Source organism: Penicillium cosmopolitanum (genome assembly GCF_028827165.1).
Source record: "Penicillium cosmopolitanum strain IBT 29677 chromosome Unknown utg000008l:1.0-4398992.0:1.0-4402845.0, whole genome shotgun sequence".
Lineage (NCBI taxonomy): Eukaryota > Fungi > Ascomycota > Eurotiomycetes > Eurotiales > Aspergillaceae > Penicillium > Penicillium cosmopolitanum.
The window spans coordinates 3,684,237-3,710,180 of NW_026622678.1; the positions used below are offsets into that span (position 1 = coordinate 3,684,237).

Sequence of the window (25,944 nt, forward strand, 5' to 3'; positions counted from 1 at the left end):
GAGTCCTTGATCCCTGGTGCCCTCCCCCTTCCTCCACATGTGGGTCCGGTACGAAATTGGAAAGAAATACAAGATACATCGGACTTGCGACCATCAAAACGGATCCCTGTCCTGCGACCACTTTATCGGACCGGGTCCCTTTGCCTAGTCATGTAGCTGCGCTCTACTAGTATTGATAGTCATATTTGACATTATAAAGACGCTAAGAATAACTTGAAGTTTCATATCAGTAGTCTTTGGGGGTTATCTCAAATCATGAGAATATCTCATATTGTAGTCAATAGCTATGTGATAAGTCTTCAAACAGAAGAATTCGCATCCCCTTTCGCAGTAATTTCTCACTGAGCGTCGATCTTTCTTCGATTTATTCCTGCATTTGCAAAGGGCACTAAAATTGCGAGCACTGATTTATCCCTTCACTTCGAAATATTCGGAAGCCTTCGTGGAACCCAGTGCTCTTCTGTCCAGCTCTCAGCCCCAGCATCTCTCAACTCTTGCTCGGCCAATTGATATTTTGTTTGCCCATGACGCCCCTCCTTGTGTTTAAAGTCCTGCTCCGTCTCAGCATTCTTCCAGAAGTAGAATATCACACAGGTCTCCGGTTTTTCCCCATCGTCTGCTTTCCTTTTATCCCAGAGTCCTATAGGGATGCGTGTATGTGTAACCGTCACATATCTGCGTGCGTTGGGCATAACAGCGCCTTTAGATTCGAGGGCCTTGACTCTAGGCTTCTCGTAGCTTTTCTCCAGGCCCATTGAAGCTGAGAAGTGCGCACATATAAAAGAGATACGATAGCTTGGGTTCCTCAACCACGGGGTTGGTAAGTTGTAATCAAACTCATAGACCTCTGGCGGAATCGATGAGTATCGACATAATGCTGACAAGTAGGTCTCGTGTGATGATGAGGCTCTGAATTGATTCAATTCTTCTTGGGATGTCCACACTAGAGAATTTAGTATCTTTATCACTCGTTAAGGGAAGGTATATTACATGTGATCAGAAGAACATCATTTAAATGTTCCTCGATTCTGCCCCATTTAGAAACATAATGCCCGGGACAATCTTTCAGATTTCGTGCGAAATTTCCCCAGTATTCGTCCTCTAGACTTGCGGTCTCAGGCACGTAAAATTTGGTAAATACCATCAGCTGCGGAGCTTGCATAGCTGCTTATTCAGACCGAGGAGATAAAGAACACGATAGCTTCGGGATATTAAACGTAGTATGTGAAAATAGTTCGTACAAGTGAAAAGTCCAGCGCGCAAATAAACGAGAGAGAGCGCAAGTGAAAACGGAAAGCGACGTCAGGCCATCGGGCCGGGGTGGAGGGGCCAGGTTAGAGGGGCCGGGGGCTGGGGGCTGGGGGCCAATGCACCCGTGGCGTTCAGCTTTCGCATTCTTACAAAGTACATACTCTAGTACACAGCACTTTCATCAGCGTTCTGATTTACGCAGATAAACGAGCACCGGGCTACTAACATTATTATTGCCGGCGACTTCAACCAGCACCACCCAATGTGGGGCGGCAATCACATACCTCCAGATTTATTGAACATGCCAGCGACCTAATCGCCTTTTTTCAAACCCAAAATCTCTCCATCTGTCTTCCTCGGCGAGGGGTCAGTGTAAATGAACAATACTACTACTACTACTACTACTACTGTATCGAAAATGACCCCTGAGAGCTCTTTGGTTTTGGAACACGGGCCCGTTTCTGCCAATTTTGGAAAGCTATCAAGAAACTACCTCCCACCTTCAAGCTAACAAGCTCACGTCAGGAGAGTGGCGCGTAGTAGGTGGTCCCTTGATCCCTGCTTTCCCTGGCCCAGCAGCCGGTATGAAATGCGAAAGCGCGGCAAGGTTGGCAAAACAAGAGGCGGGACCCTACAGCCGCCAGCATTCTCCTCTGGTGAGATTTATACTTTCAAACCCTATTCACAGTTCTTGAAGTCCAACCAATCGATTCACCGCAGCGTGGGCTCCGCAGATGCTGTAGTTCACAATCGCACAAGTCTCATCTGGTATCTCGACGAACTGGCCCACGACTGCCAAATTGGTTATTTTCTTTGGTATGACCTTTGGACGATCTCCAGAAGACCGAGTCAGCAAGGGAGCTGCTAAGCGAGGCATCACATGCGGGATGTTAATCGAATTGTTCAACATGAACTCTCGGGGTATTTTGAGATGCTCAGCTAATTCAACCGAAATCTCCTGCCCAGAGCAACTGAGCATGGCTTTCTTCACGTAATTCCCTATATGATTAGGGGTTGAACAATAGCCCCAAATCACGCTCATATCTCTGGATTGATGGGAGAAAAGTGGTTGAGATGGAATAAGCAAGTTGATGGACCAATTGCTTTTTTGAAGGATGATTAAAGTTCTTGATCCAGCCTCAGCTTTCACTGATTTGATCAAATGGTCCAAACATTCAGTGCTTTGAAACGTGATTGTGAAGGTTTCCACTCGAGATTCATTAATTCGCGTACAGAAATTGTACGGATCGCCTAAAGTTGAACCAAATGCTAGCCAGAGCGACCAATTTTCATCCAATCTGTCCTCTGCTTTCAGTAATTCCAACGAGGGTGGCTTTGTATTGGTACCGCTGGTTGACCCGGATACGGAAGACCCAAGGGTTGCAATCACAATGCTGTGTTTGCCAACAGTCACGATAGTCTCTGTTTCGTCTTTGATCCATTTGAAAGCTGATATTCTCCGGCAACCTTGCTCCTGGTCCATGACTATATCAGTGACTGTGACATCGAAGTGAATATCAACTCCTTCTTTCTGAAGCAAACGGGTTATTGGCAAAACGATGTCTTCTTGCGGGTCGCAAATAAAGCGATCAGGAGGACTGGATTTGTTATGAGATCGTGATTTGTGAAAGAATCTCTGTACGCATCGACGGAATTCAATAGCGCTAGACCAGGGACAGAAACCAAATCTTTTATGCTCTCCCTTATTAGCAATGATTTTGAAAATGTTTCGATGAGAGACTAACGTAGAAGACCAGGTGATCCAGAATGCGCTGGAAAAGAATTTTGCTTTGAAGCAATCACGGATCACTTTTCTATCAAGGCTCTTTTCGGATTTTAGAACGAAATTCATCAAGCTCATCCAGACTCTCCATCCGATACCGAAATTGTTGGGGTCGATAGCTTCCAGGTGATTGTCACCTTGAAATAGAAGACGAGTGGCGGCCACGTCCCCTTTAGAAGTGTTCAAGTTGTCGAGTACTGTTTGTTCTGAACAGGCGATCGAGGGAACTAGAGAAAGTAGGTATTTGGTATATTTGTCGCGAACTATAGGCAAGCATGAAGATCGGTGGTCATAACCACTCAACGCATCACCTGTAGTGGGTAGTCCATCTTCTGGTGCTCCGCGGGACTCGAAGAGATGAATCCGAGGAGCAGGCATTTTTGCACCCCGAATTAAGAACACTGCGGATGCCAAAGAGCCAATACTCGAGCCAAGTATCCAGACATCAAGGCCCTCATGTTCCCGTTGATTTTGGTCTTGGTCAGACATATTTTGCTGGCGACTTTAGATTATTTGCTTGTCACATAGGTTTCCCTAATTCTGGTGCTTAAGGACGTGTGGCGACTGGCATTAGTCCGCAGACGGCAATTGACGTCATTAGGGGTTTTACCAAATCGCTATCGAACCAGCACTATTCAACCTTCTACCACACCGCCGATTTCCCTTAGTACGGTACATATTTGACATAGCCTGCCGTTTATATATTTAATAAGCTATTCTATCACAATATACGGCCCTAACCCGAATCAACTTTGCGAAAAGCTGGTCCGAGTGTTGCGAATGCTTCTGAGCCAGTTAGTCAAGGCTGTCCCAGTGAGGACTGATGTCATTGGCCTATCAGTCTGCTGAAGAAGTGGGTACCCAATCTCAAGATTCCGAAAAGAGGCTTTCTCGAAACTGCCATTAACTAATGATGAGCTGCTAGGGCTCTCTCTTTGCTCTTCCAATAAATTGTAAATGAATTTCGTTTACGGCAATCAGAGAAATTTGGAAGCTTTGTAAGTCAGACGATGTTTACGTACGCGCATTTTGTATTTTTTATCTTATTCTTTCGTGGGCTTTACTCATAAACCACATAAAACGCGGTAGATGGGAGGCATGGCGCAGGAAGTATCCTAGTAGAGGGTTATTATTGAAGCCAAGTTGTCGAATAAGTCTCCCTTGCTCACTATCATACTATGTCACGCGCATATTACCTCGTTCAAGTTCTGAATGACTGCTCTTCATGGAATCTTCGGTATGACGGATCTGCTGAATACCAGCGTTATGAACTCGCTGCAGCGAGGATTTGTGCACACGATCTCTTCCTGCGCATTCACGCTGCTCGGGTCTATCAACCAAATTCTGGAGTATGCAAGTATTAAAGACCTCCGAGCGACCTCTGCCTCCGCTCAATACCTCGGTGGCCCTAGCAAGGATCAGATTTTAAAAGCAGGCGGGGACTTACAATCTGGGGAGGGCAACGAGGACACCTGTGTTGAACTTGCCGCCGTGACGGAGGATGCGGTAGAAACCGTTTTTGCGGGCTATTCTTTCTTTCTTTAATGGTATGCAGGTTCCAATCGATTCCGTCCGCGATGGCACATTCTTTGGAGCGGGCCGGTTCGATACACCAGGCGGAGTTCAGGCCATTCTCGACATCGCTAGTGTTTCAGATTGGAGATTTTTGACAGTACCTAGTGCATGGTACGTTATCCTGACTAATATTGTCGGCAATGCCTTGAAGTTCACCCAGCATGGGTATGTCCATGTCTCGCTTAACGCAGACCCGGTGACTACTCTTGAGGATGGTGAGGTGGCCAGATCAAAGATAATACTGATCGTCAGAGATTCTGGGTGCGACATTGGCCCCGACTTCTTGCGAAATGAAGTTTTCTCTGCTTTTGCACAAGAAGATAGCATGACTACGGGTAATGGCCTGGGTCTTAATATCACTCAGCGAATAGTACTCTCCCTTGGAGGCACGATTCAGGTTGATTCTCAACGAGGTGCTGGTACCGAAGTTAGAGTATTGGTTGATCTTGACCAGGTCTCCATGTTAGACACCATTCATATGCAAGGTACTTCAACCGATATGTCCCTTGCAACCACCAAAGACCTCGTTCGCGACAAGACAGTCGGATTTCTAGGCCACTGGGCTTCAGACTCTGGCCTTGGTGCTCGCTCCTCCCAGCAAGAACTGTACAAGGAGTGCTTCTAGATGGACGTCCATCTAATTTCGCCATCTCTATCAGAATTACCCGATTGCGACTTTTACATTTCATCCTTCGAATCTTTTAGCAGTGGTAATCTCGATATTAATGCCTTTGCCCCGTCACGACGGGAGCGGTTCTTGCCGCCAGTGATTGTCATATGCCCTTCTCCAAGGATCGCACATTCGATGTTCGTGGAATCTCGGAAGCAGCCTAATGCTGATATTGTCGAATTCATCAGCCAGCCCTGTGGTCCACGGAAGTTGGCAAAGAGCTTTGAAACCTGTTCTAAACGCAGACGACAGGAAATTGACACCACTGTCACTGAAGACGACCATTCGAGAAAATTGCCGAATTCTCCAGTCGTAATGGGGGTCAAGGAATCTGAATTAGATTCATTAGTCGACGAGCTTACTCAAGAGTCTCGTGGCCAATCAAGCGATAACACCATTGAGGGGAATGGCTCTGAAAGTCCACTCGACCAGCCGGATCTCGATATAGCTCCTGAGACACCACCAAGTTCCATTCTTGTTTCGAGCGAGGATTTGATTGATCCAAAATTGGATGAGGTCAAGAATCTTTCTCAACTCCAAAACGACCAAGAAAGGACGACGATTCTTATCGTGGACGACAACTATATCAATGTCCGGATTCTAGTCGAGTTCATGAAGAAGTTGGGATGCAATTATGCGACTGCATCGAATGGGTTAGAGGCTCTTGAGTTCTTCAAGGCAAACGCGCCCTCGATTGCGCTGATATTAATGGGTATGTTTCAACCCTGGTTGTTCTCTGTATCTATCTGCATTTAAGCTAATCTTTTGCATATATTTCGATGCCAATTATGGATGGTCTCGAGTCAGCTAGACGAATCCGTGGGTTCGAGCAGAAAAATGGCATCCAGAATCCTGTTGTGATTGTCGCATTGACCGTCGTTGCACAGAATGAATTACAACGTGACACGATTGGGCTGGCATGGATTCGTTTATGACTAAACCTGCACGAATAAAGAGTTTGGTCCCTTTACTGGAGGGGAGCGGAGCCCTTGCCCGGGAGTTGGCTCACATTCCAGAGAAGACTGGTTCAACCCCCGCACCTTTTCTTCAGCCGCTTTCCTCCGTGTCCCCTGAACGCCAGAATCCTCTTATGACTTCCTGATACAAAAGACTTATGAACATGAATATTACAGAGCCAAGTGCTATCCTATAAGTGCCCTTGCCAATTGCATAAGTTATAAATAATGAAATGACATCCCAATGTCCAAAGTCTTTCTAAGGACTATCTGGAGCTGCGGGAACACTGGAAGCTGGAGCTCTAGGGCATGAAAGCCTCACTGATACGAGTATACCTACCGTAGAATGTGCTGTGTTTTATTAAAAGACGGTATAAAAATTCCCTCCCTGCCGATGCTGACCTAACTCCAAGCTGCGTTTTTTCGATTGGAAAATGATTTCAGCAAGAGCATCTATTGTCCAATATCTAGAGCATATTCGCACAGATTGGATGCAGATGTTGAATAAAGCGTTCTAGTCGGAGAACACCATATCTATGAATATATCGCATTCACCCAGCAGAAAAATATACCCTTTACATGATGGCTTAGATTCGTCACACTTCGCTCGCCATAATTCGTACATCTTTTAGGTATATGAACCTCGCTCTCTCTCTTTTGGCAGCGAGGAAGGAGAGTCTCAGGGTAGATTGATCAAGATGATTTCGAGAATCCTTGTTAAATGTTCTTACTTATATATGTCCGTTTCAATGGTGACTCTGATATTCTGGAAGGTATCTATGAAGAAACTTAAAATGACACATTCATGTGAGCATCAATATCACCACCAGCGTTCCACCGTATTCCAACTTGAGCCCAGGATCACCACAGCGAGGTCAAGAGTGAGGGGCTGCAATATGATCTCCGACAGTAGCACAGCCATGTGACAAGGTTTCAAAATTGTCGGCTTGCCTAGCAGCTGCAACCACATGCGCTGCATCCGCCAGCACCGCATTGATCGGTGGGAGAGCAATCACTCACGCTCGAGCAGCCAATCCAGTCTCCAAACCCGTTATTCTGAGCTGTCCAGCACCATTCGCCGGAGCCAGGCTGCGCGCAAGACTTGTAGCAATGGCCACCAGCACTGCATCCGAGGTGGTCCTTAAACCAACAGCTACGCGACTCCAGGCTGCGTACTTGGAAATCGCCCTCAGTGAGGGTCTTTCCCGCTTTTCCCTCAGGATGTTCTTTGCATGTTCGGACAGCATTGGGATCAACACCATCGGGGAGGTTTGAGGTATCCATGACACCAAGGTCACCGCAAAGTGACTCAGCCTCGGCCTGGGAGAGTTTGGCAGCGGAGGCTAGACCGAGAAGGCCAAAGGTAGCAATGAAGTTGATGAGGGTGGTGGGCTTCATGATGTTTTGAGTAAATTGAGAATATATCGGGAACAGATTTGCTGATCTAATCACAGTTTGAAAGATGTGCTTGTAAGACTTTGATGATGAGTGTCGGGAATGGATTCAATGGAAAGTTGTTGGGCTTTTATAGTTGAAGCCAAGGTAACTTCAAGTTCCATTCCTGGTTTTGATTGCATGGGACCCCAAACTGAGATACACGATAACTTGAAATTAGGCGTACCTATTGACGAGGCAGACTATACATCCAATTTGCTGCTTACAGTGACCCACTTTCACTTTTGAAAGGTACGGCCAATGGAGATTTTATATGTCAAGTGCTCAAAACCCTCATTGCATATATCCTCTTTGACTGTACAAGCTAACTGCGATTCGTCCACAAATATAATTTATTTTACTGGAAATTTCCATACCCACGTCTCTGTGTGCCTCAGTTAATGAGAGTAGTACATGTTTGTTTTGTGAAATAAAATGCACAAGTAGTTTCTCGTCACTGGAAGAGCCACGATGGAGGTAATACGAGAACATTCCAGCCCCAAAATCAACAAAAGTATATTCAACAGTCTGAAACAGATGGTTACTGAAAATTTCCAATTACAGCCCTTTCATGCGCGGTTCAGCGCTCTACTATTTGATGGAACTATTCTTTCTGTGGCAATCACTTGGGGCCAAATTCAGGAGGGCCATCCTGCCTCTTTTGCCTCTTCGAGCCCTTTAATGCTAAATTTAACAAGGTATGTGCGTCAGCATACTGGGATATTGTGGGAAAGAAGATAAACCTAACTTGTTTGTAGAGTTTCATTAGATGAGCGCATAAGATCATCGGAAGGGGCTAAAAGTCGGGTCCACGATGCTCAGTAATGTCAGATTTGCGGGATGGCTATGTTGAAGAATGTAACATTGCCTCTGATCTACATAGATGACTGCATGTAGAGGGGCTGTCTTGTCTCTTCACAGAAAAGCCCCCAACTACTTCGGATGATGGGAAGAGGAAAGGCTCCTTTGTAAATACCTCAGCTCTAAGCAATGATAGGAGGGCAATAGACCATGGTTGTTTTGACTTTGATTTTCAATTCTCGTATTACATTCTGACCTCACTATCCTCAATTCGTCTACTGATTTCTTTTCGACTGCTCGTAGGCAGCTTGATTATCTTCAACCGCCTCGCGTCTTGCCCTGTCCTCCTGCTCATTATCCCCTGGTTTACTCGGCAAAATCCCAGGTGCGGGATTGAATAGACCTTCTTGAGTGGTCACTTTCGTGCCATCAACGTCGCGAAAATCTTCTCGTCGTGCTAGCTCAGCTGGCATGACATCTAAAAAGCCATTGATCTGTTCAGGACTAAGGCCACGGGCATCAAGGACTTCGTAGTTGCCTGAGATGGTACGTAAGACACCGTCTTTGCCAAGGTGGGTGAAACCTCCGCCTGAAGCATCACGCTTCATGTGCTTCACAAACTCGGGGACGACCTGGTTCCAAGATGTTAGCACTATGGCCGGATACTCAACATCGCTTCAAGTGGGGCGACTGAGCTGCACGCGGTACATGCAGCTTTAGTGGGTGGCTTACACGGCAGCTCATATTGAAATACGTATGTGGGAGTTTTAAACGATCATCAAGACTCAAAATATTGTTAGGTGCCAGGAAGGAGCAGGAAGCGGGCCAGGCACCGTTTTAAGGCGGGAGAGATGGGGCGAAAAGAGGGGAGGATTCAGGGTCTACAGCCCCCCACCTTGAGTCACGTTCACTCAGAGAGAACCATGTTCTCATCCAATCAAAGCTAAAATGACCGATAGCTGCGCGGGAGCTAAGTGCAATTCTTGCGCTGAAGATGAGATCATCAGCTGTATGACCTCTATTTGTTTCCTATTCAAGGCGAGTTGAACGCCACTGCATTATGTATACCTAATCCGAATTACAATGCCATCGTTTTATTGAATTTTTCAATTTCCATTTTGTATTTATTCCCGATACCCAGGGCGAAATACGAGCATTCGGCCCCTTGCAGATGCTACCGCACCAATCTTCACCTTTTTTCGGTCAGGCCTCCCAAGACAATAAGCACAAATTTTTGGCCCCATACGATCTTAGCTTCTATTCTTCCACCCAGACACCCGGAAAACTTTGAATTGCGCTCACATTTGACCAGGGGCTATTTCAGTAACTAAACATGTGCACCGTTGCAACGAGGCGTGCAAGGCTAAATCAGAAGCGATTACTAAGGATTAGCATCCAACATGATATAAAGTTACAGATTTCGAGTATTTAAGTAGGCGTTAACCCATCGCCTTTGTAAAGATACATTGAAAATCACTCTATTCCCTTTATCGCCACATCTCAGGAAAATTCTTTATCTTCTTTCTTATTTATCTTCTACGCCTTATCCGAAAAGATGAAGGTCGCATTTCTTCAAGTCATTCTTGCTGCGCTGGCAATTACCCCTTCCCTTGGGTCTATGTTAGAGGGTCATGATGACCTAGCGGAAGCTATCAAGGTATGTTTTTATTCTGAAATATTTTGCAATTAGAGATCTTCTCATATATCCTATCCAAGGACTCACTAACATAACATTAAAAATAGGGCCTCACCAGAGACCCCGATGCCCGGGGGTGGATCCAGCTTAGTGATACTGGATCCCGACTTCAAAGTGTTGACAGCAAAGGAAAGGTCCTGGATGAAATCCAGTTGACTGCTGAGCAGGAAGCTGATCTTCGCAGCAAGCACGCTGCCAAGGTGGAAAAGGTTAATGCGAACAAAATCGCTGATCCCTCTGCTACTTCGACTCCGAAACCAAGCTCTGATCTCGAGAAGAAGAGCCCCGGATGTGCAGATTGGTCGAGTATCTGTGACGTGACACCTGATTGTTACTTTTACAACTGCGATGATTGCTTTAAGATCAATCCCATTGGTGTCTGCTACAGTTATTCCTAAATGGTTGTGGTATGAGGGATTTACCTGGCTCTTGGATTCGATAGTTGTTCACAATTCCCTTGGCAGTATAACAGCCAACAAGCAAGCAAACAGCAGAGAGCAAACGTTTCCACTTGGATTGTGAACATTGCCTCATAGTTCAAGTTTATATAATTTCCAAGTGAATCGCTCGAGCGATGGGATATTGTCGGATCTTTTCTTTTCGTCTACAAACTTGCCTCGTAAATGTTAGCAGTAAAAATCTCTAAATCTCAGTATTCCTGGTAGTTGGTACTTTTCAAAGATTCCAAGGTTTACATAAATCTATGGATATATATTGCCAGTGACGAACGAATGACATTGTTATTGTTACCTTGATTGTCTGACATTCACTCAGGCGCCTGGGCACCCTTTAAAACCACTTTGGTTCTTAAACCCCCAAGGTTGCAGATGAAACTCTCCGAGCTCCACGTCAAAAGCCTTGTTGCTTGAAGAATAACCGCCGTCATGTTCTCACTGTATAGCATTTTGTATGGCGTTTTTCGATCACTTCTTCGAGGACCTTTTTCAGTTTGAGACAATCTCTGTTGTTTCTGTGTGCTTTATTACCGTGTATGTGCGATTCAGTAGAAGCCCTAGTCTCCTATGAAAAGCTCGTATTGGGCACGAGGGTCCGACTTTTCTGCGCCGATCGGAAAAAAGTCAGAGGCAAAGTAGATTCTCGGCTTTGGTTACTGCCTAGGTGGCAGATTTATGGAAGCAAAAAGACTCCTTAGACAAGATCTCAAAATGTATACTACTAGAGGATGAGGGCAATATATAGAGAGCTAAAAAGTAACTATCGGCAGTCCCTCCCCCGATTTTGAATATTTGGCGGCTACTGAATCTGTTCGACACCCATGGGGTAAAAGGGGCCAAAACAGAAGGGGTTAAGTACAGCGAAGGAAGTAGATCAGCTATCCTCGGTCACCCATCATACCATGGGCTGTTGACACTAGCGCACTCCGCAAAAACTGGCCCCATGGGGTAGATGGACCCATCATCACAAAGATATTTTATGTAGTTATGAATCACAGACGATTATACGGAATTTTCATGTCAGCTCCCACACCTAAGTATTCCACATCGACTGATAAACTGACTAGTTTACTCTGTATTTCTATATGATTTTAACATATCCACGCTCAAAATGAGAGCGATTATATGATGTCCCCGTTACTCGATGGGGCGAAAAACATGGATCGGCAGAACCATTAACGGCTTTAGAAGTGATATTCGGTAGTAGGCGTCAACCACGTAACCAAATTCATCGCATTTGTAGATTGGTTGGCACTGAACACCGACATATTGGCGAAAGGATCAGTCGTACTTCGAAGTGATTCCCTGGCCCCAGAGCTGGACAACGCCCCGTCTGGGGGCAGCACGCATTAGGCAAAGTTCCATGAATATCAGTTCATTGAAACTTTTAAAAGCGACGCTTTGGAAGTATGATTAGTAAAAAGAAATCATTCTATTATCCTACCTTCTCTATCACAACTCCAAGTTTTCAGATTCAACCATGAAAGTTCTCAGTATACTTCTCGTCTCAGCCATTGCCGCCCTAGCCAGTGCTGCTACTGACGATGCCAACACAATGAGAAGATGAACCAGGGATGTCCTCGTTGGCTGGGATAATTTTTACATACCCACTTAGCAATTCCAAGTCGATTAACAATTGGTATTTCTAGGGAACGGAAGATGCAACGCGGGTGAAAAGTGTTTCCCGGGTAAAAGTAATGAGCACGATTGCCCAACAGGGGGATCCTGCGCTTTCACCTGTTAGATCGTCGAAGGGAAAATCTCGTCAATAGGAGGCTTGGGAAAGAGCACTTCTTAGAAGACTTCTAGCGGTGTGCTGGTTATATGGGACTTCATTCGCTCATGTGGAATAAACATCAACTGTTTTTGATGCTTTATTTTTTGTCAGTTTCGAGCTTAGTCCAGCCAATTGAATACTCGGTCAAGTCTATTCTGAAAATGCTTCATAGTTTGGGAATGATATTGAAGAAGTTTTAAGTTCGATATGCTTCCACATATAGTTAGTCTGATCCTGCTTTGTTTTTAGTTCAGCAACACCACCTTACACAAAGTCAAACTCCAATGATTCAGAAAGGCGTCTCCAAATATCAGGTGATATTGGAAAATATTGTTCAGTTTCCAAGGTGGCAGGATATCAGTTGCGGTAGCGGTAGAGGTTAACCCCCATGACCGCGGTTAATGCCGCGGCCTACCCATGATCTTACATGCCATATACCGGGCGCTATATCCCACCTCAATATGTGGAGGCTTGAATATTGGTGATAGCTGCGCCTTTACGAATGGGTCATTCGAAATTGACCACCCATCGACCAGTCATCCAATTGCCGGTGAACGCCAATCGTTTAAATCCACTACAGTGGTCCATGTACTATTCATATTACCCTAAAGATGGTGAGGTATTATAGTCTTCATCAACGCCGGGCTGCGCCCACAGAAATCTTGGTCTTGTGGTTGGGTGATTGTTCTCTGTTGATGGCCTTGTTGCCTGAGGCATTCACACACCCGAAACGGGTAGTGACCCCCCTCTTCTACCATTCACAGTTTCCACTCCGCAGAACCTTACTAAATTCTCTTTGCTCGGAGATAAAATTGTCTTCGTTGTTGCCAAATGTTCGAAAATTACCGACAGTGCAGATCCACGAGGTGGAATGGTACGCGCTAAAAAGAAAGGTATGCTCTAGAGCACCAAAGAGGGGATAGAGATGGCGATCGCGATCGCGATCGCGATTTCTGTCAGCTCGGGAAGTGACCCCACAGCCAGTGGAGAGTAAGAGTCTAGCTATTGACCAAAGTGCTGCTGGGATAAAAGGGGTCAAAACAAACAAGTCTTTCATATTGTAATGTGTGCTACAGGGAAATTTCACCGGCCGGTCCATTTGGATGACCAACCGTTTCCGTCGTCGTCAAGGGCGCCCCGCGGTGTACATGGAATGTCTTACAGATTGTGAGACCCTAGGGCCACGTGTGCCATGTCCTGGCTCAGAGCACGCGTTGGAAATGAAATAGCCTTTTTTGTACGAGTAATCTCTGTCGGCTTTGTAGGGCGCCTATTGGAGTTTAGACTAGGTTTAGGGCGATTTTCGCGGATTTTGGCAGGCTACAAAGGCTCAAAGCCGAAAGAGATAAGGTAAGTTAAGCCTACGTGTGGGTCCAAACTAAGATCAACTGGCATTTGGGGCCAATCAAAGTCTTGATTTTTACGATTGCGAGTGAATGTACATCGACTAATTCCGGAGCCTGCTGGTCGCGCAAGACAATAATTGCGAGTCTTATGGGTCGATCATTCTCATTTCCGGCCTTCCCGGTTTAAATTCCCACTTCTCCTCAATCTTTGAATTCTTCGCGCTCCTTTGGAATTTCTGGTTCTTCTGTCGCTGGTTCTCAGCCCTATGGTCCCTTTGATCTTCGAACCCCGGATTCATACTCTCACTGCCTACCCATTGACCAGCACCCCATCGCAAAGTCATTGTTCACATGGGAGGCCTCGAGGTTCGAGGGCCTAAATATCAGTCAATGGAGTCCGCCCTTCGCCTGGTTGGCTCCAAAATTAACTGGAAACCTGCTCAACGACACCTCGTGCAGCTTGTCATAGCCACTGGAGGCCTCCTTCTGACAGTATGGCTCTATCTCAACCTCGCCCCGGCATTGCCATCCTCTTCCTCCTCCTCTTCTTCCTCCTCCTCCTCGCCCTCAATAATGGATCAAGGGATCCAAACACATAATCAAACGCAGTGCATCGACTTCGACCCAGCGCCTGTGTCCGAAAAGTTACATTCTACCATAAAGCTCGAGAAATATACCTACAATAACGAAGATATTTCGGAATTCGTCTGCAGCATCATGAATCACGATATGAATCTCACGGCGAAACTTGACTGTTCTGCATCTATTGACTCTCGCTATGGACATCTCCGACCATCCCCTTCCGCCTCTCCCCGGATCCAATACTACTTCGCATTAGACCTCTATCAGGCCATGCATATTATCCTTCCGCTTATGGGCACTATCATCGAGACAATGCGTTATCTGGGACCAGAGTACTGCGCACTATCTATTGTGGAGGGCCGTTCGACAGATGGAACCTACGCCATTCTTGCCGGTTTAAAGACCGAGCTTGCGGCCATGGGCGTGCCCTACTTCCTGTCAAGGAGCTATTTAGATCCGAAAGCTTCAGGCGAAAATCGAATCACGGCATTATCACATCTCCGCAACCTCGCTCTGGAGCCCTTAATTGAAGAGGGCAACAAAAAGCATGGTCGACTTTCCGCGAATTCGACAATCCTCTTCATCAACGATATCGTGCTTTGTCCGGAAGATATACTGGAATTATTACATCAGCGCGTTCTACAGTCCGCAACTATGACATGTGCTTTTGACTGGAACGCGAACGGGGGATCATTCTACGATTCATGGGTCTCGCGCTCGATGTCCGGGAATCTTTTCTTCGAGGTCACTCATGATAGCCAGCACTGGTTGGCTGATGATATGTTCTTCGACCACCCCGACAGCGCATCTCGTTGGGATCACTCTCTCCCGATACAGGTGTATTCCTGTTGGGGTGGAATGGTCACTCTGGATGCGACACCATTCATTCAGGGCAAGGTGAAATTCCGCAGCTCGGAAAAGGATGAGTGCTATATGGGAGAACCAATGACACTCGCCAAGGATCTGTGGGGTCAGGATCTGGGCAAGATTCTCGCTGTGCCTTCGGTGAATGTTGCATATGAGTATGACCGGGCCCGCGATGCGAAGGATAAGCGTGGGTATGTTGATAAGATTGTCGGTCATACTCAATATAGCAAAGAGGAGGAGATGGTGAAATGGCAGAAGGCCCCTCCACCACAGGTGAAGTGTATGCCTGTGTTTGGCCGCCAGTGGTGGACCACGCCGGTTTGAATGGATTTTCCCGAATTTCTTGTACATTAAACCATACACATATTGCATATCTTACAAATGTTTAACTCAATACTGGTCAAATTCAGCTAGATCTCTGAGCTCTGGAGCGATCTACCTGATTCCCAAGAGCTGCTGTAGAATCGAGAACAAAAGTAGTATGCCAATATTTCGACATCTAGCACTTGTATGTCTTGAGAATTGATTTTCCGACCTGGAATTGTATCAGAAAAAGAATTCTATCGAGTAATATCTTTCCCAATGTGCGCATCTATTGTTCTCTTATGATCGGTAATTCTTCACAATTCCTCGGATCCTGCTCCGGGCAAGGCAGCAATTCAAAATAAGCGACTAAACACCGATATGAAACTTAGGTGAAACACCGGACATCGTAGCTAATATAATAGAAGAGCATACGATATTTAAGATACATTTAAGCCTAGTCTTGCCGCTGATTCAAAAATGACGAGTTCGCCGCACTAGCGCCTAAACGGGTAAGTGGACTGCTCGGCCGCGTGTGCAATGATGCGGTCATGCGCCACAACACAACGGGATTATAGCCCTATTCTACTCGAAGAAGATCTAATAATGAAACAAAGAGCTGTACTAATTTAAGGAATAAGGATGTTTGAAAACTTTTCAAAGAGCCAGTCTGGTATATTGGTTGGTCATGATAAGAAACAAAGACGTTACAAAAAAAGGACCTGCCTTAGTCTCTATATCCACAAAGAAAGGAAAAGAAGATACCAGCTGGGTATGGATCTAGATCATACTCCATTGCTGCGACCCCGGCGCGCGCGCTGAAACAAACGGCGTTCTAAAGTCTATTTAAAACTGCAAAGCAAACAGAAAGAACATTGCATCTCTCATACCATACACAGCCCGTTTAGCTGCTGTAGTCGATGGTAGCAGCCAGGCGGACAGCACCACCAGACAGGTTGCCACCGATTCCACCAACATCAGTCTCGGCGGTAGTGTAGGCATTCTCGACGGAGGCAGCATCGGCAGTGATGGACGAGCAAGTGGAGCCAAGAGCATCGCAGATCTTCATACCCTGGACAGACAGGCCGGCGTTCTGGGCGGCGATGGCAGAGACGTCAAAGCCGGACCAGGCCGAGTTGCCGGAGGAGCCGAAGTCGAACTCACCCCAGGTGGAGGCGTAGCCACCGTTGGAGTCAGTGGGGATGGTAGATCCCTCAGCAGCGGCCCAGCCACCCTGAGAGTCCTGGTCGAAGGCGATGTAAGTGGTGGCGCCAGCGGCGAGGGTGAAGGTCTTCACCGCGTTGCCGTACCAGCCGTCCATGGAGCCGTCGGAGCCATACTTGTTCCAGATGGCGACGGTCCAGTCATCGGTGTTGGAGCCGGTGAATTGAACAACGTACTGGTACTGGCTGGCGTCCGAGTCGGAGACCTCGATGATGTTGCTGCCGTATGGGCTGCCGACGTTGCCGGAGTAGGTAATACCGCTACCGGAGGCAGTGGTGACTGCACCAAAGCCCGAAGTCGAGTAGGAACCGCTTGACGGAGTGTTGGTCCAGTCGGAAGAGGCACCGGATGAGGTGGAGGTGGGAGTCTGGCGGCGAGCGTGACCCTCGAGAGGGCGAGCGAGGGAGCCGGTGGTGAGAGCTGCCAGCAGCATAATAGACTTGGTGAACTGCATTTTGATTGTAGAGATTGTGGGACAACTGGGAAAGTTGTGAAATATAAAGAATGTTCTTGGATAGTTTCAAGGACGACTGTATAAAAGAAGGACAGAAGCGTGAAACTTCCTGGTTGGTTGGAACTAAAAGAGTGTAGTTCTATTTGCAAAAAGAGTGTGTGGTGTGAAACAGAATCATTAATCGAGGGACGAAACGAAGATATAAATACCATTTCTGAGACGCAAAAGGGCTTTGTGGTGCGCCGCCACGCTCGCCTCCACTGTCACTGAGAAGACCCATAATCCAGTCACAATCCACGGTGCCTGGTACCTGGACAATGATCCATGGGCAGTGACGCCGGGGTTGTACGTACGTCAGTGTGCGAATAGAATTGTAAGGCGTTGGTTCCAGAAGGGCCGACGCCGTGGGATTGACGTGTGGCCAGGCCATCATGGGTCATTTTGGGTGGAGCGTGGCTTGCAATGAGTCTGGCGATTGGCGCTAGGATTGAAGGTGAACCTTATTAGCTGGTCGAAGAGAGAAATACAACGGTGACAACCGTCATTGGTATACGTGTGGTCCCGGAGGTGTAGATGGAGTCGTGTGAAAGCCTTGTGGAGTTCATCATTCGTGGAGCCCCCAGTTTTCTTGTGAACTGTGTTTGTTGGAACGAGTGGATTGACCAAGGGCGTTGCAAAATTGGATAGTAAGGGGTACCCGGTGTGGCCCTTGGGTTGAGTCTGGACAAAGCCACCGGTCTTGTGGGCATATCTTGATTCCATGTGGTTGAACCCTCTTTGAGTCTGCTTTGGAACGACCAAGGCCGACTCTCGACGGTGGTTTGACGTGCTTAGAAAGCGGCGTAAGGCAAAATTCCATAGTCGTAGCTCAATGGGGAATCCGGCCATGTACCTGGGTGACAGTTTCGCTACGTCTCGTCAGCGAAGAGACGCATGCTGTGGGGTGGATTCCATCAAACTTTTCACGATGTGGACGAGTCGACCCTGGCTAAACGGGCGAACAGCTTCAAATCCAGTGCGGTGGGCCTCTTGGCCGGCTAGCAGTTCGGTGGACGATCCGGTCGTTTGTCCGAACACTAGCGGCTTGTGACTTGGGCTAGACCTGAAAGCCAATTCTCGGAGGGCTCAGACTGTTCACTCTTCCCTCTCTATGTACCCCTCTTTCTTCGGATGAGACAACATTGTCAGAGATACGACTTCACGTGCAATGCCAATGTTGTCGAACTTACTCTAGACTCTTGTTGGAGTCTCTCCTCATCCAGAAATGATTGTGTGTTTGCCGGCTAATTTTGTGTTGAGTTTGCATTGCGCCACGGTTTATTGAAGAGTGGTTCAGGGCAAGATGAAAGCAACGCGATTGGATATCTGCTTAGTAAGTGTGGAAATATTGTGGGGTAGTCTTGGATCATAGTGGAGTCTTTCTATTTATCTTGACAAATCAGAAAACATTGCGGTCTCTTGGCAGGGCAGGATGTGATATACACCAATCAGCGCATTTATCTACCAATCCCCAATTTCAAATTTCTGGTCAGATCCATGGGATGATGTCTTGTGCCTGGGCTCGCTTGTCTTCCATGGACGTCATCCGCAGGGGCAAAGGCAAATGACATATGAAAATAGACTCGAGGGTAAACAGTGTTGTGTGTCAGGGGTCAATGTAGAAGGGGCAAATTTCTATCGCACCAATGGCTTTTGCCATCGCAACGTGGTGGACTGCATATGAATTTTTTTTTCTCGGTGATCTTCGATTTTACAATTCCAGCCTTATTCAAATTAATTCTGATCAGAAATCCCGCAATTCCTTGGCGGCATACGCTGGCCCCGCTCATACCAGAGTCTTCAACGCTCGGCTGCTTGTGAACTCGCAACGGCTGTGGATACCTAGTCGGGTAGTCCACTTGAATCCTTCTGAAATGTCTTCTAGGGACCCATGATGTATACCCCAAGACCCGCCGTTCTATACCATTTTCGAACTCACCGAGTCCATTCTGCTGAGAATTCCTGGGTTTTGGCGACGGCTATGATATCCTATCTAGTGGGACTAGTAGTTCACAAGATGGATCCCCTTATGTGACCCATTTTCTCGCAGAGGGGGCCCCGAGGAACCCTCGCGTTGGGTGAAAATCAAAGCCGCTCCAAAATTGACGCCGATCGCGTGGTCTAGTTTTGTGAGGTCTGGGAATTCGACCAGGCTCATACGCCCAGATTCCTTGTCTGGCTCTCATGTGGGAGTGAATGGAGCCCATGAACATGTTCATACATGTGATCCGGCACTAGGTCTCGTCTAGTTCTTTGGAAATTGAAACCAGTCACTAATGATCCCATCGTTGCCCATTATTGCTGATGTTTTGCCATCACAGTGTGGTATCCAAGATGTGTTCACAACAGCACATCGTCCAGGCACCCAGAAATACAATTCGATAATCTGACATAAATACCGGTATTAGAGCGAAAAGGAGGTTGAAATTGTTCGATACTCGCAAACGATGCTGCGACTAACAATTATTAATTTGTACTTTTCTCTCCATCTGCTTCCTCTATTTCTTTTCATGCATATCCTCGACAAGGGTGCTCAAGAACTGAAGTTATATACCAGTTGAGGACTCAATTCAATGCCACGATCCTCGAGTGGGCCAATATTTACCGGTGCAAGACTTGCCTACACAAATATGAGAAGGTCTGGAGAGTGAATCAAATGAGAGACAAGAGACGGAGGAGGAGAGAGTGAAGTTATCTATATTACAAATGGCACGGCACAGCAACCTCAATGCCTGAGACACCAAGGCCTCAACAGTAAGGACATTCCCCATAATCACAATGCGAATACTAGACAGTGTGTCTGCGCCTTCTAGATCATCTCTAAAAGACTAAAAGCGCTGCCCGTGCCGTCATAATGGCCAACAAACATGAAGAGAAGGCAAATAAGGAGAAACGGAGTATCAGCTTATTCTCGGTCGCATGAACAAGGCTATGCAGAATGCGAGTTCCGGTATATGCCCAAGCAAGGATGCCATCCATATCGTCACTTTTTCCCCCACGAGCGATCGCTAGGGTGAGAGCTATGGCATAGAACTGGGTAGGTTGCTCCATCAAATGGTTGTAATTGTCCCTCTTCCAACGAGCTGCGGGCGGTGTCTGAGCTTCAAGTTGGCTCTTTGTTGTGGTGTTGTTGATCTTCAACTTTTTGATAATCGGTATGTTCACGGCATACATCCAAACTTCCATTGCCAAAGTCCATCCATTGAGGGCAATAACAGGCCTCAAAAGGCCAGATGGAAGACTATCCAGCATTGTCGGTTCAACAGCAGCTTTTAAATGGTCAAATCGTTTCAACAAGTTTTCGCGGTGCGAATGAGATTTGATCAGACATAACTGATGTGATATTTCTACCTGTCAAACAGGCAGAGACATTACTTACCCCTCTCCAGGGCTCAGCCCGTCCTCCTCCTGGAGCTAGCACTCCTTCGAGCAATGCTGTGTGGGGTATGAAAAACGACAGCCAGTAAGCGGTGATGTGGGCGCTAATCTAGCCCCTTGCGTATATGCCAAGAGAATCCTTCTCTCCGGAAATATCCGGGCGTTAACTGGTTCATGCTGAAAAATAGATGGATGTCAGAGGTTTAATCTGGCAACTCAAGCGTCGGGATTATTGGTGTACGAAGGGACATGAACAGCTTGTCAGGCCAGCCAAAATCAATGGCGATTTCACAAGATGATTATCCAAGATCATATGAAGTGTTCGCTGATATAAATAATACCACCTGGGCAGGTATCTTCACCTAATGCTCTGCTAATCAAGGTAGACAAACTAGTAGCTATAACTGTAACCTCTCTTATGAAAAGTCGCCAGGATGAGCGAACGTATAATTTTGATATTGCGAATAAGCAGCTAATTGGTCGTTGGTTTTACTGAATCTGTTCAATCGAAGTTCATCAATGCGCCAGTAAGACTTTTCATAGCAATGCAGCATTAATGACATCAAAAAGAGTGTGGGTTACCTCTAGATTGATCTCATTTCCATCCTTAATATGCTAGAGTTACATATTTATTAGAATGCTAGCCGATAGATATTACCTTGGATTAGTACAATGGAGACGTATAAATTTTAGCATGAGTGAAGAAAAGTACTTAATTAATCATGAGCACTTTAGGCTGAGTTAAAGCGGGGTTGCTCACCCCTCGCGAGATCCGTCGCGGTATTTTCTTTGATCTAGCGTGGAGATTCCTCAAGAGGGATGACACGTAGATTTGACCAATTATATACCCCATGCCACCCCCTGCATAGGAAGTTCATACAACAAATTTGAGTCTTATGTTGCCCCTCCCCCGTCCGGAGGGATCGGCCAACATCCATTTAATTCCCGTGTTCATCCACTTCACCCACCGGAGCTCATCTTATGCAGATCTAGAACACTAGTTCTAACGCTAACCAGTGCATGCAAAGATTAGCAGCATTTTTCAGAATCTTGGGCGAATTTATCCGAAAGGCGGGGTCCAAATTCCGGGGCTTCAATGTGACATCAGTACCTTGGAGGAGAAGCGGTTCATAAAGCAGTAGCAAATGGTATAAACATGCCGCTCCTCTCAAAATCTAGAATCCGTAAGGATTTAGTCAATTCACAAAATAGTGTCTACCAAAAGCCGCAGTCATGTATCGGCAAATAACTTTTTGGGCGTCATTTTTGATCTTCCTTCTTGCCCCTTGCAGTGGCATGAAAAACTCCAGTTACCAAAATCCGGTCTTACCAGGCTGGCACTCAGACCCGTCTTGCACTAGGGTCGATGATGTATTTTTTTGTGTGACCTCAACTTTCGATGTCTTTCCAGGCCTTCCAATCTATGCTTCAAAAGATCTACTCGATTGGAAGCTTGTAAGTCATACATGGAATCGGGAGAGCCAGCTGCCCGGATACAGTGCGGGAACTACTGGCCAGCAGCTGGGACACTATGCAGCGACTATCCGTTATCACGATGGTACTTTTTACGTGATATGTGTTTATCTCGGAGCACCAGCTGAAATTGGTGTTCTCTACACCTCCAAGAATCCGTATGATGAGTCTGCCTGGAGCGATGCTGTTACTTTCAATGCATCTGAAATTGATCCGGATCTATTTTGGGACGATGATGGTAAAGTTTATACTGTCATGGCAGGCATAACTCTTCAAGAAATCAATCTGAAGACTGGTGATCTGAGCGACTCCGTGAGCATTTGGAATGGTACTGGTGGTGTATATCCTGAAGGACCTCATCTCTACAAAAAGGATGGATTCTACTATCTTCTCATTGCCGAAGGAGGAACAGAGTTAAATCATTCTATCAGCATCGCCAGATCGACAAAGATTCAGGGACCCTATGAGTCATACAAACATAACCCGATATTAACAAACCGGGGCACCGACGAATATTTTCAAACCGTTGGGCATGGCGATCTTTTTCAGGATAGTCATGGGAGGTGGTGGGGGATATGTTTGGCGACCCGAGGTGGTCCATCTTGGAAAGTCTATCCAATGGGCCGAGAGACAGTACTTTTTCCAGTTACTTGGGAGAAAGACCAATGGCCCGCTCTTGAACCGGTGAGAGGCCAAATGACAGGATGGCCCTTGCCGTCGCGTACTCGACATATCCCAGGCCAGGGCCCCTTTAATTCCGACCCTGATGTCTACGATTTCCAATTCGGTTCTCAAATTCCAAGGAATCTTGTTCACTTCCGAGTTCCTGCAAAGGATAGCTTTTCGGTCACGCGAAAAGGGCTCCGTATTCTTCCAAGTAGGAGCAATTTGACAGGAATCCCTGACAATTCTCTCTTGAGTGGACAGAATGGGCTTAGTTTCATTGGCCGTCGCCAGACTGACACATTTTTCACATATTCGGTCGATTTAGATTTCGATCCAAATTCGGTCGGCCAAGAAGCCGGAGTGAGTGTCTTTTTGACCCAAATGAACCACATCGATCTTGGGATTGTGCTTCTCGATTCGGATTCATCGCCTAATAGTCACCGGTCGCCTCGGCTTTATTTTCGTTTTAGAACAGAGGCTAGCACTATGGATAATATTCCCATCATTCCGGGAAACCCTCAACCACCTAAAGCTGTTCCTGTCCCACATTCCTGGATCGGAGAAAAAATCAGGCTTCAGATCAAGACGCTGAACGAGACTCATTACGAATTTTCTGCGATACCTTTCTCAAATCCACATGCTGCCATGAAGATTGGAATTGCTTCTGCTCAGCTCGTTAGTGGGGGCAGTGGAACATTTGTTGGAAGTTTGGTTGGTACTTATGCTACTTGTAATGGTGCGGGATCCGCATCAAAGTGTCCCGATGGTGGAAGCCTATATGTCAACCGCTGGAGATACACTGGAGATGGACAGATTACATCAGCCAACGAGAATCTTTAAGCCACTGATCTAGGTGGGTCTAAAGCATCAATTGCTTTCGGCCGTCTAGATAATAGAAATACTTTTATGGGGTACATTGCTTTGGTCATCAGATTTCTAGTTCGCTGTTCTGTCCGATGGAAAATTTGGCAAGGAGCATGTGCTTGGTTAAAGATGCTCATTCTTGCAGTCGCCCCCACAGGGGTGAATGATTCGGGCAGAATGTATTGGAGGAAGTTCCCCGGAAACTTAACCCGCATGGGGTTTTCACGAGCCTAAATAATTGTCTTCACTTTGTTAAGGCAGTGAGCTTTATCAAGGTATCATCTACAGGGCTGGGCGGAATGTGGAGGGGCATTCTTGTGTTCTTGGCATACGCTATGCCTGAAGAGCTAGCTCAGATTGCAGAGAGATGAGTTGAGTAGGTAGCTTCGCAATTTTACCCCTGCAATGAGCTACAGTTATCGGTGCAATTGTCTGTAGATCGAAATGCGAAATGCAAACTCCGCGTCGTCGGCTAACAGGAGGTGAATACGAGGCAGCTTGAAAGAATTGTCCAAGGGTTCATGGTTACATCCGAACGTAGAGAAATGATCATTGTCTTCATGCCAGTTGAACTTTAATTCTTCGCGTGGGAATACTTTGAAGAAGCAGAGCCCCAAGGCAAAATCATATGACTAATCAAAATGCCCCAGGTTTTCAATCCCAGTTGGAATCCATCTTGAGGGCAATGATGCTACAATTTACCTCATAACCCGCAGATCCTAGGAAATATGATGAAACAAATGTATGTAGGGCGGGGGAGACCCAACAACCCTTTGGAAGAAGGCTTGTTCGTAGTATATAACCACGGCATTCGTGTCCTGTCAACAGTTGTGAGAACAACACATTACTGAAGATAACTCCATCTGAATATCCATCAATCAGCTTCCGACATGCAATTTTTCAAGCCCTTCCTCCTAGGCTTCCTTTGTGTTGTCGAAATAACTGCAGCGCCAGTCTCGAAACACGACATGCTTATGAATTGCATGAACAAAGAGTTGGACAATTTGAACAACGAATATCAGTTGAGTCCTGACAATATGGGCAAGTTGAAACGCGTTATGGATAAAAAGATCATGCAATTATCTTTCGACAAACCCATGGAAACAGAACACAGAAAGCGACCGGGTGCAGCATCAATGGCTCGCAAAGCCATGCCAGGTGTTCCGCCCGAGACCATTGATAAAATTATGGGTAGCCTAGCAAAATCGAGCATGCATTGCGCAAATGTCCTGCAATGAGAGATCCGGCATTCGGGTTTTACGTGACACGATAAACCGGGGAATTGGCTGAATGATAAATGTGGAAAATGATTTTGAATTTTCTTTTTTTTTGCTCAAGAGCTGGCTCTTTTTCTGTTATCCATATTGTGATTTGCCGACCGAACCATGCAATCATGCGAAATTCATGTGTGAAAACTGTTGCTTTTTTCGGAGTCTAGAAAAAAAAAAGGAGATTTTATTTGAACTCGGTCCTGTGATGCAAATAAGCCACCCACTTTCAAATCTCTGACCACGGAGGTTCCAATGAACGAGTTTGTTTGATTGGAGAGTCGATGGGATTGGCAATACTGGATAGATACTGCATAATCACAAAGCGAATACACCTCCAGGGGGCAAATGAAAATTCAACTTAAAGTTCCAAGTCCACGGGTCGATGCAGAATCTATTGGAATGCATAATTCAAAGTTGCTTCATAATGGTCCGGATTTAGGTACCTACTACCTAGGGAGGTATTCACAGCTACTAACTAGTAGTCACAGGAATATATTTCGACAGTTGGTCCGTGACCTCGCTGGAGCCTCCGGGACTGGAGGTACGACTGGTAGTAATATATATATACCCGGGGCCTAATTGCACCTAGCTCTCCAGGGCTGGAGTGCCAGATCACGCCGGACATTCAAGTTTCAGCACCAGACCTCGGGAGGCTCCGGAGAGGGTAAACCCACGAGTCAATATTTCTAACATCGCCCAATGGCACATGAATCATAAGTACGATGCCAGGCAGCCTTTACATATAATGCTAGCCTAAATTTCCTTAGCATTAGGCTTTTATTATGATTATCCCTAGGTTAACGACTCCGCTTAAATTGACAAGGGGTGAGGACCGTGCCAAAGACACCATCATAATGATATAATGGGGAGCCTCCCCCTTTTTCTCTCGATAGGCTCACGGATGAATCGGTGATCTCAACGTTACTTCTGGGCCTTAACAATGATCACAGTATATATTCCTGATTGTTGAAGATTCAAGTACATACGACCATAGGGTGTGGAGAACAGGGCTTCCCGTCCGCTCAGCCGTACTTAAGCCACACGCCGGCAGGTTAGTAGTATGGTGGGTGACCACATGC

At 46.4% G+C, this 25,944-nt stretch overlaps 12 protein-coding genes across 12 annotated transcripts; 5 read left to right on the plus strand and 7 right to left on the minus strand.

Moving 5' to 3' along the window:
- Nucleotides 1–416: 416 nt before the first annotated feature.
- Nucleotides 417–755, minus strand: N7509_007923 (uncharacterized protein; the record flags this gene model as incomplete). Its single annotated transcript, XM_056632560.1, has 1 exon — nucleotides 417–755. The coding sequence occupies one exon, from the start codon at nucleotides 753–755 to the stop codon at nucleotides 417–419; it is 339 nt and encodes a 112-aa protein (XP_056488111.1).
- Nucleotides 756–1,933: 1,178 nt separating this feature from the next.
- On the minus strand, nucleotides 1,934–3,523 carry N7509_007924 (oleate hydratase; the record flags this gene model as incomplete). Its single annotated transcript, XM_056632561.1, has 1 exon — nucleotides 1,934–3,523. The coding sequence occupies one exon, from the start codon at nucleotides 3,521–3,523 to the stop codon at nucleotides 1,934–1,936; it is 1,590 nt and encodes a 529-aa protein (XP_056488112.1).
- Nucleotides 3,524–4,246: 723 nt separating this feature from the next.
- N7509_007925 (ATP-binding response regulator) lies at nucleotides 4,247–6,214 on the plus strand (the record flags this gene model as incomplete). Its single annotated transcript, XM_056632562.1, has 4 exons — nucleotides 4,247–4,540; nucleotides 4,590–5,215; nucleotides 5,315–5,991; nucleotides 6,087–6,214. The coding sequence occupies 4 exons, from the start codon at nucleotides 4,247–4,249 to the stop codon at nucleotides 6,212–6,214; spliced, it is 1,725 nt and encodes a 574-aa protein (XP_056488113.1).
- Nucleotides 6,215–7,186: 972 nt separating this feature from the next.
- Nucleotides 7,187–7,633, minus strand: N7509_007926 (uncharacterized protein; the record flags this gene model as incomplete). Its single annotated transcript, XM_056632563.1, has 1 exon — nucleotides 7,187–7,633. The coding sequence occupies one exon, from the start codon at nucleotides 7,631–7,633 to the stop codon at nucleotides 7,187–7,189; it is 447 nt and encodes a 148-aa protein (XP_056488114.1).
- A 1,112-nt stretch (nucleotides 7,634–8,745) lies between these two features.
- On the minus strand, nucleotides 8,746–9,078 carry N7509_007927 (uncharacterized protein; the record flags this gene model as incomplete). Its single annotated transcript, XM_056632564.1, has 1 exon — nucleotides 8,746–9,078. One exon carries the CDS (start codon nucleotides 9,076–9,078, stop codon nucleotides 8,746–8,748), a length of 333 nt encoding a protein of 110 aa, XP_056488115.1.
- Nucleotides 9,079–10,025: 947 nt separating this feature from the next.
- Nucleotides 10,026–10,564, plus strand: N7509_007928 (uncharacterized protein; the record flags this gene model as incomplete). Its single annotated transcript, XM_056632565.1, has 2 exons — nucleotides 10,026–10,127; nucleotides 10,214–10,564. 2 exons carry the CDS (start codon nucleotides 10,026–10,028, stop codon nucleotides 10,562–10,564), a joined length of 453 nt encoding a protein of 150 aa, XP_056488116.1.
- A 3,326-nt stretch (nucleotides 10,565–13,890) lies between these two features.
- On the minus strand, nucleotides 13,891–14,088 carry N7509_007929 (uncharacterized protein; the record flags this gene model as incomplete). Its single annotated transcript, XM_056632566.1, has 1 exon — nucleotides 13,891–14,088. One exon carries the CDS (start codon nucleotides 14,086–14,088, stop codon nucleotides 13,891–13,893), a length of 198 nt encoding a protein of 65 aa, XP_056488117.1.
- Nucleotides 14,089–14,095: 7 nt separating this feature from the next.
- On the plus strand, nucleotides 14,096–15,517 carry N7509_007930 (glycosyltransferase family 69 protein; the record flags this gene model as incomplete). Its single annotated transcript, XM_056632567.1, has 1 exon — nucleotides 14,096–15,517. One exon carries the CDS (start codon nucleotides 14,096–14,098, stop codon nucleotides 15,515–15,517), a length of 1,422 nt encoding a protein of 473 aa, XP_056488118.1.
- An 883-nt stretch (nucleotides 15,518–16,400) lies between these two features.
- Nucleotides 16,401–17,174, minus strand: N7509_007931 (putative allergen; the record flags this gene model as incomplete). The annotated part of the gene is made up of 1 exon (XM_056632568.1): nucleotides 16,401–17,174. The coding sequence occupies one exon, from the start codon at nucleotides 17,172–17,174 to the stop codon at nucleotides 16,401–16,403; it is 774 nt and encodes a 257-aa protein (XP_056488119.1).
- A 2,859-nt stretch (nucleotides 17,175–20,033) lies between these two features.
- On the minus strand, nucleotides 20,034–20,465 carry N7509_007932 (MAPEG family protein; the record flags this gene model as incomplete). Its single annotated transcript, XM_056632569.1, has 1 exon — nucleotides 20,034–20,465. One exon carries the CDS (start codon nucleotides 20,463–20,465, stop codon nucleotides 20,034–20,036), a length of 432 nt encoding a protein of 143 aa, XP_056488120.1.
- A 1,359-nt stretch (nucleotides 20,466–21,824) lies between these two features.
- Nucleotides 21,825–23,570, plus strand: N7509_007933 (uncharacterized protein; the record flags this gene model as incomplete). The annotated part of the gene is made up of 1 exon (XM_056632570.1): nucleotides 21,825–23,570. One exon carries the CDS (start codon nucleotides 21,825–21,827, stop codon nucleotides 23,568–23,570), a length of 1,746 nt encoding a protein of 581 aa, XP_056488121.1.
- A 914-nt stretch (nucleotides 23,571–24,484) lies between these two features.
- N7509_007934 (uncharacterized protein) lies at nucleotides 24,485–24,832 on the plus strand (the record flags this gene model as incomplete). Its single annotated transcript, XM_056632571.1, has 1 exon — nucleotides 24,485–24,832. The coding sequence occupies one exon, from the start codon at nucleotides 24,485–24,487 to the stop codon at nucleotides 24,830–24,832; it is 348 nt and encodes a 115-aa protein (XP_056488122.1).
- Between the last annotated feature and the right edge of the window lie 1,112 nt (nucleotides 24,833–25,944).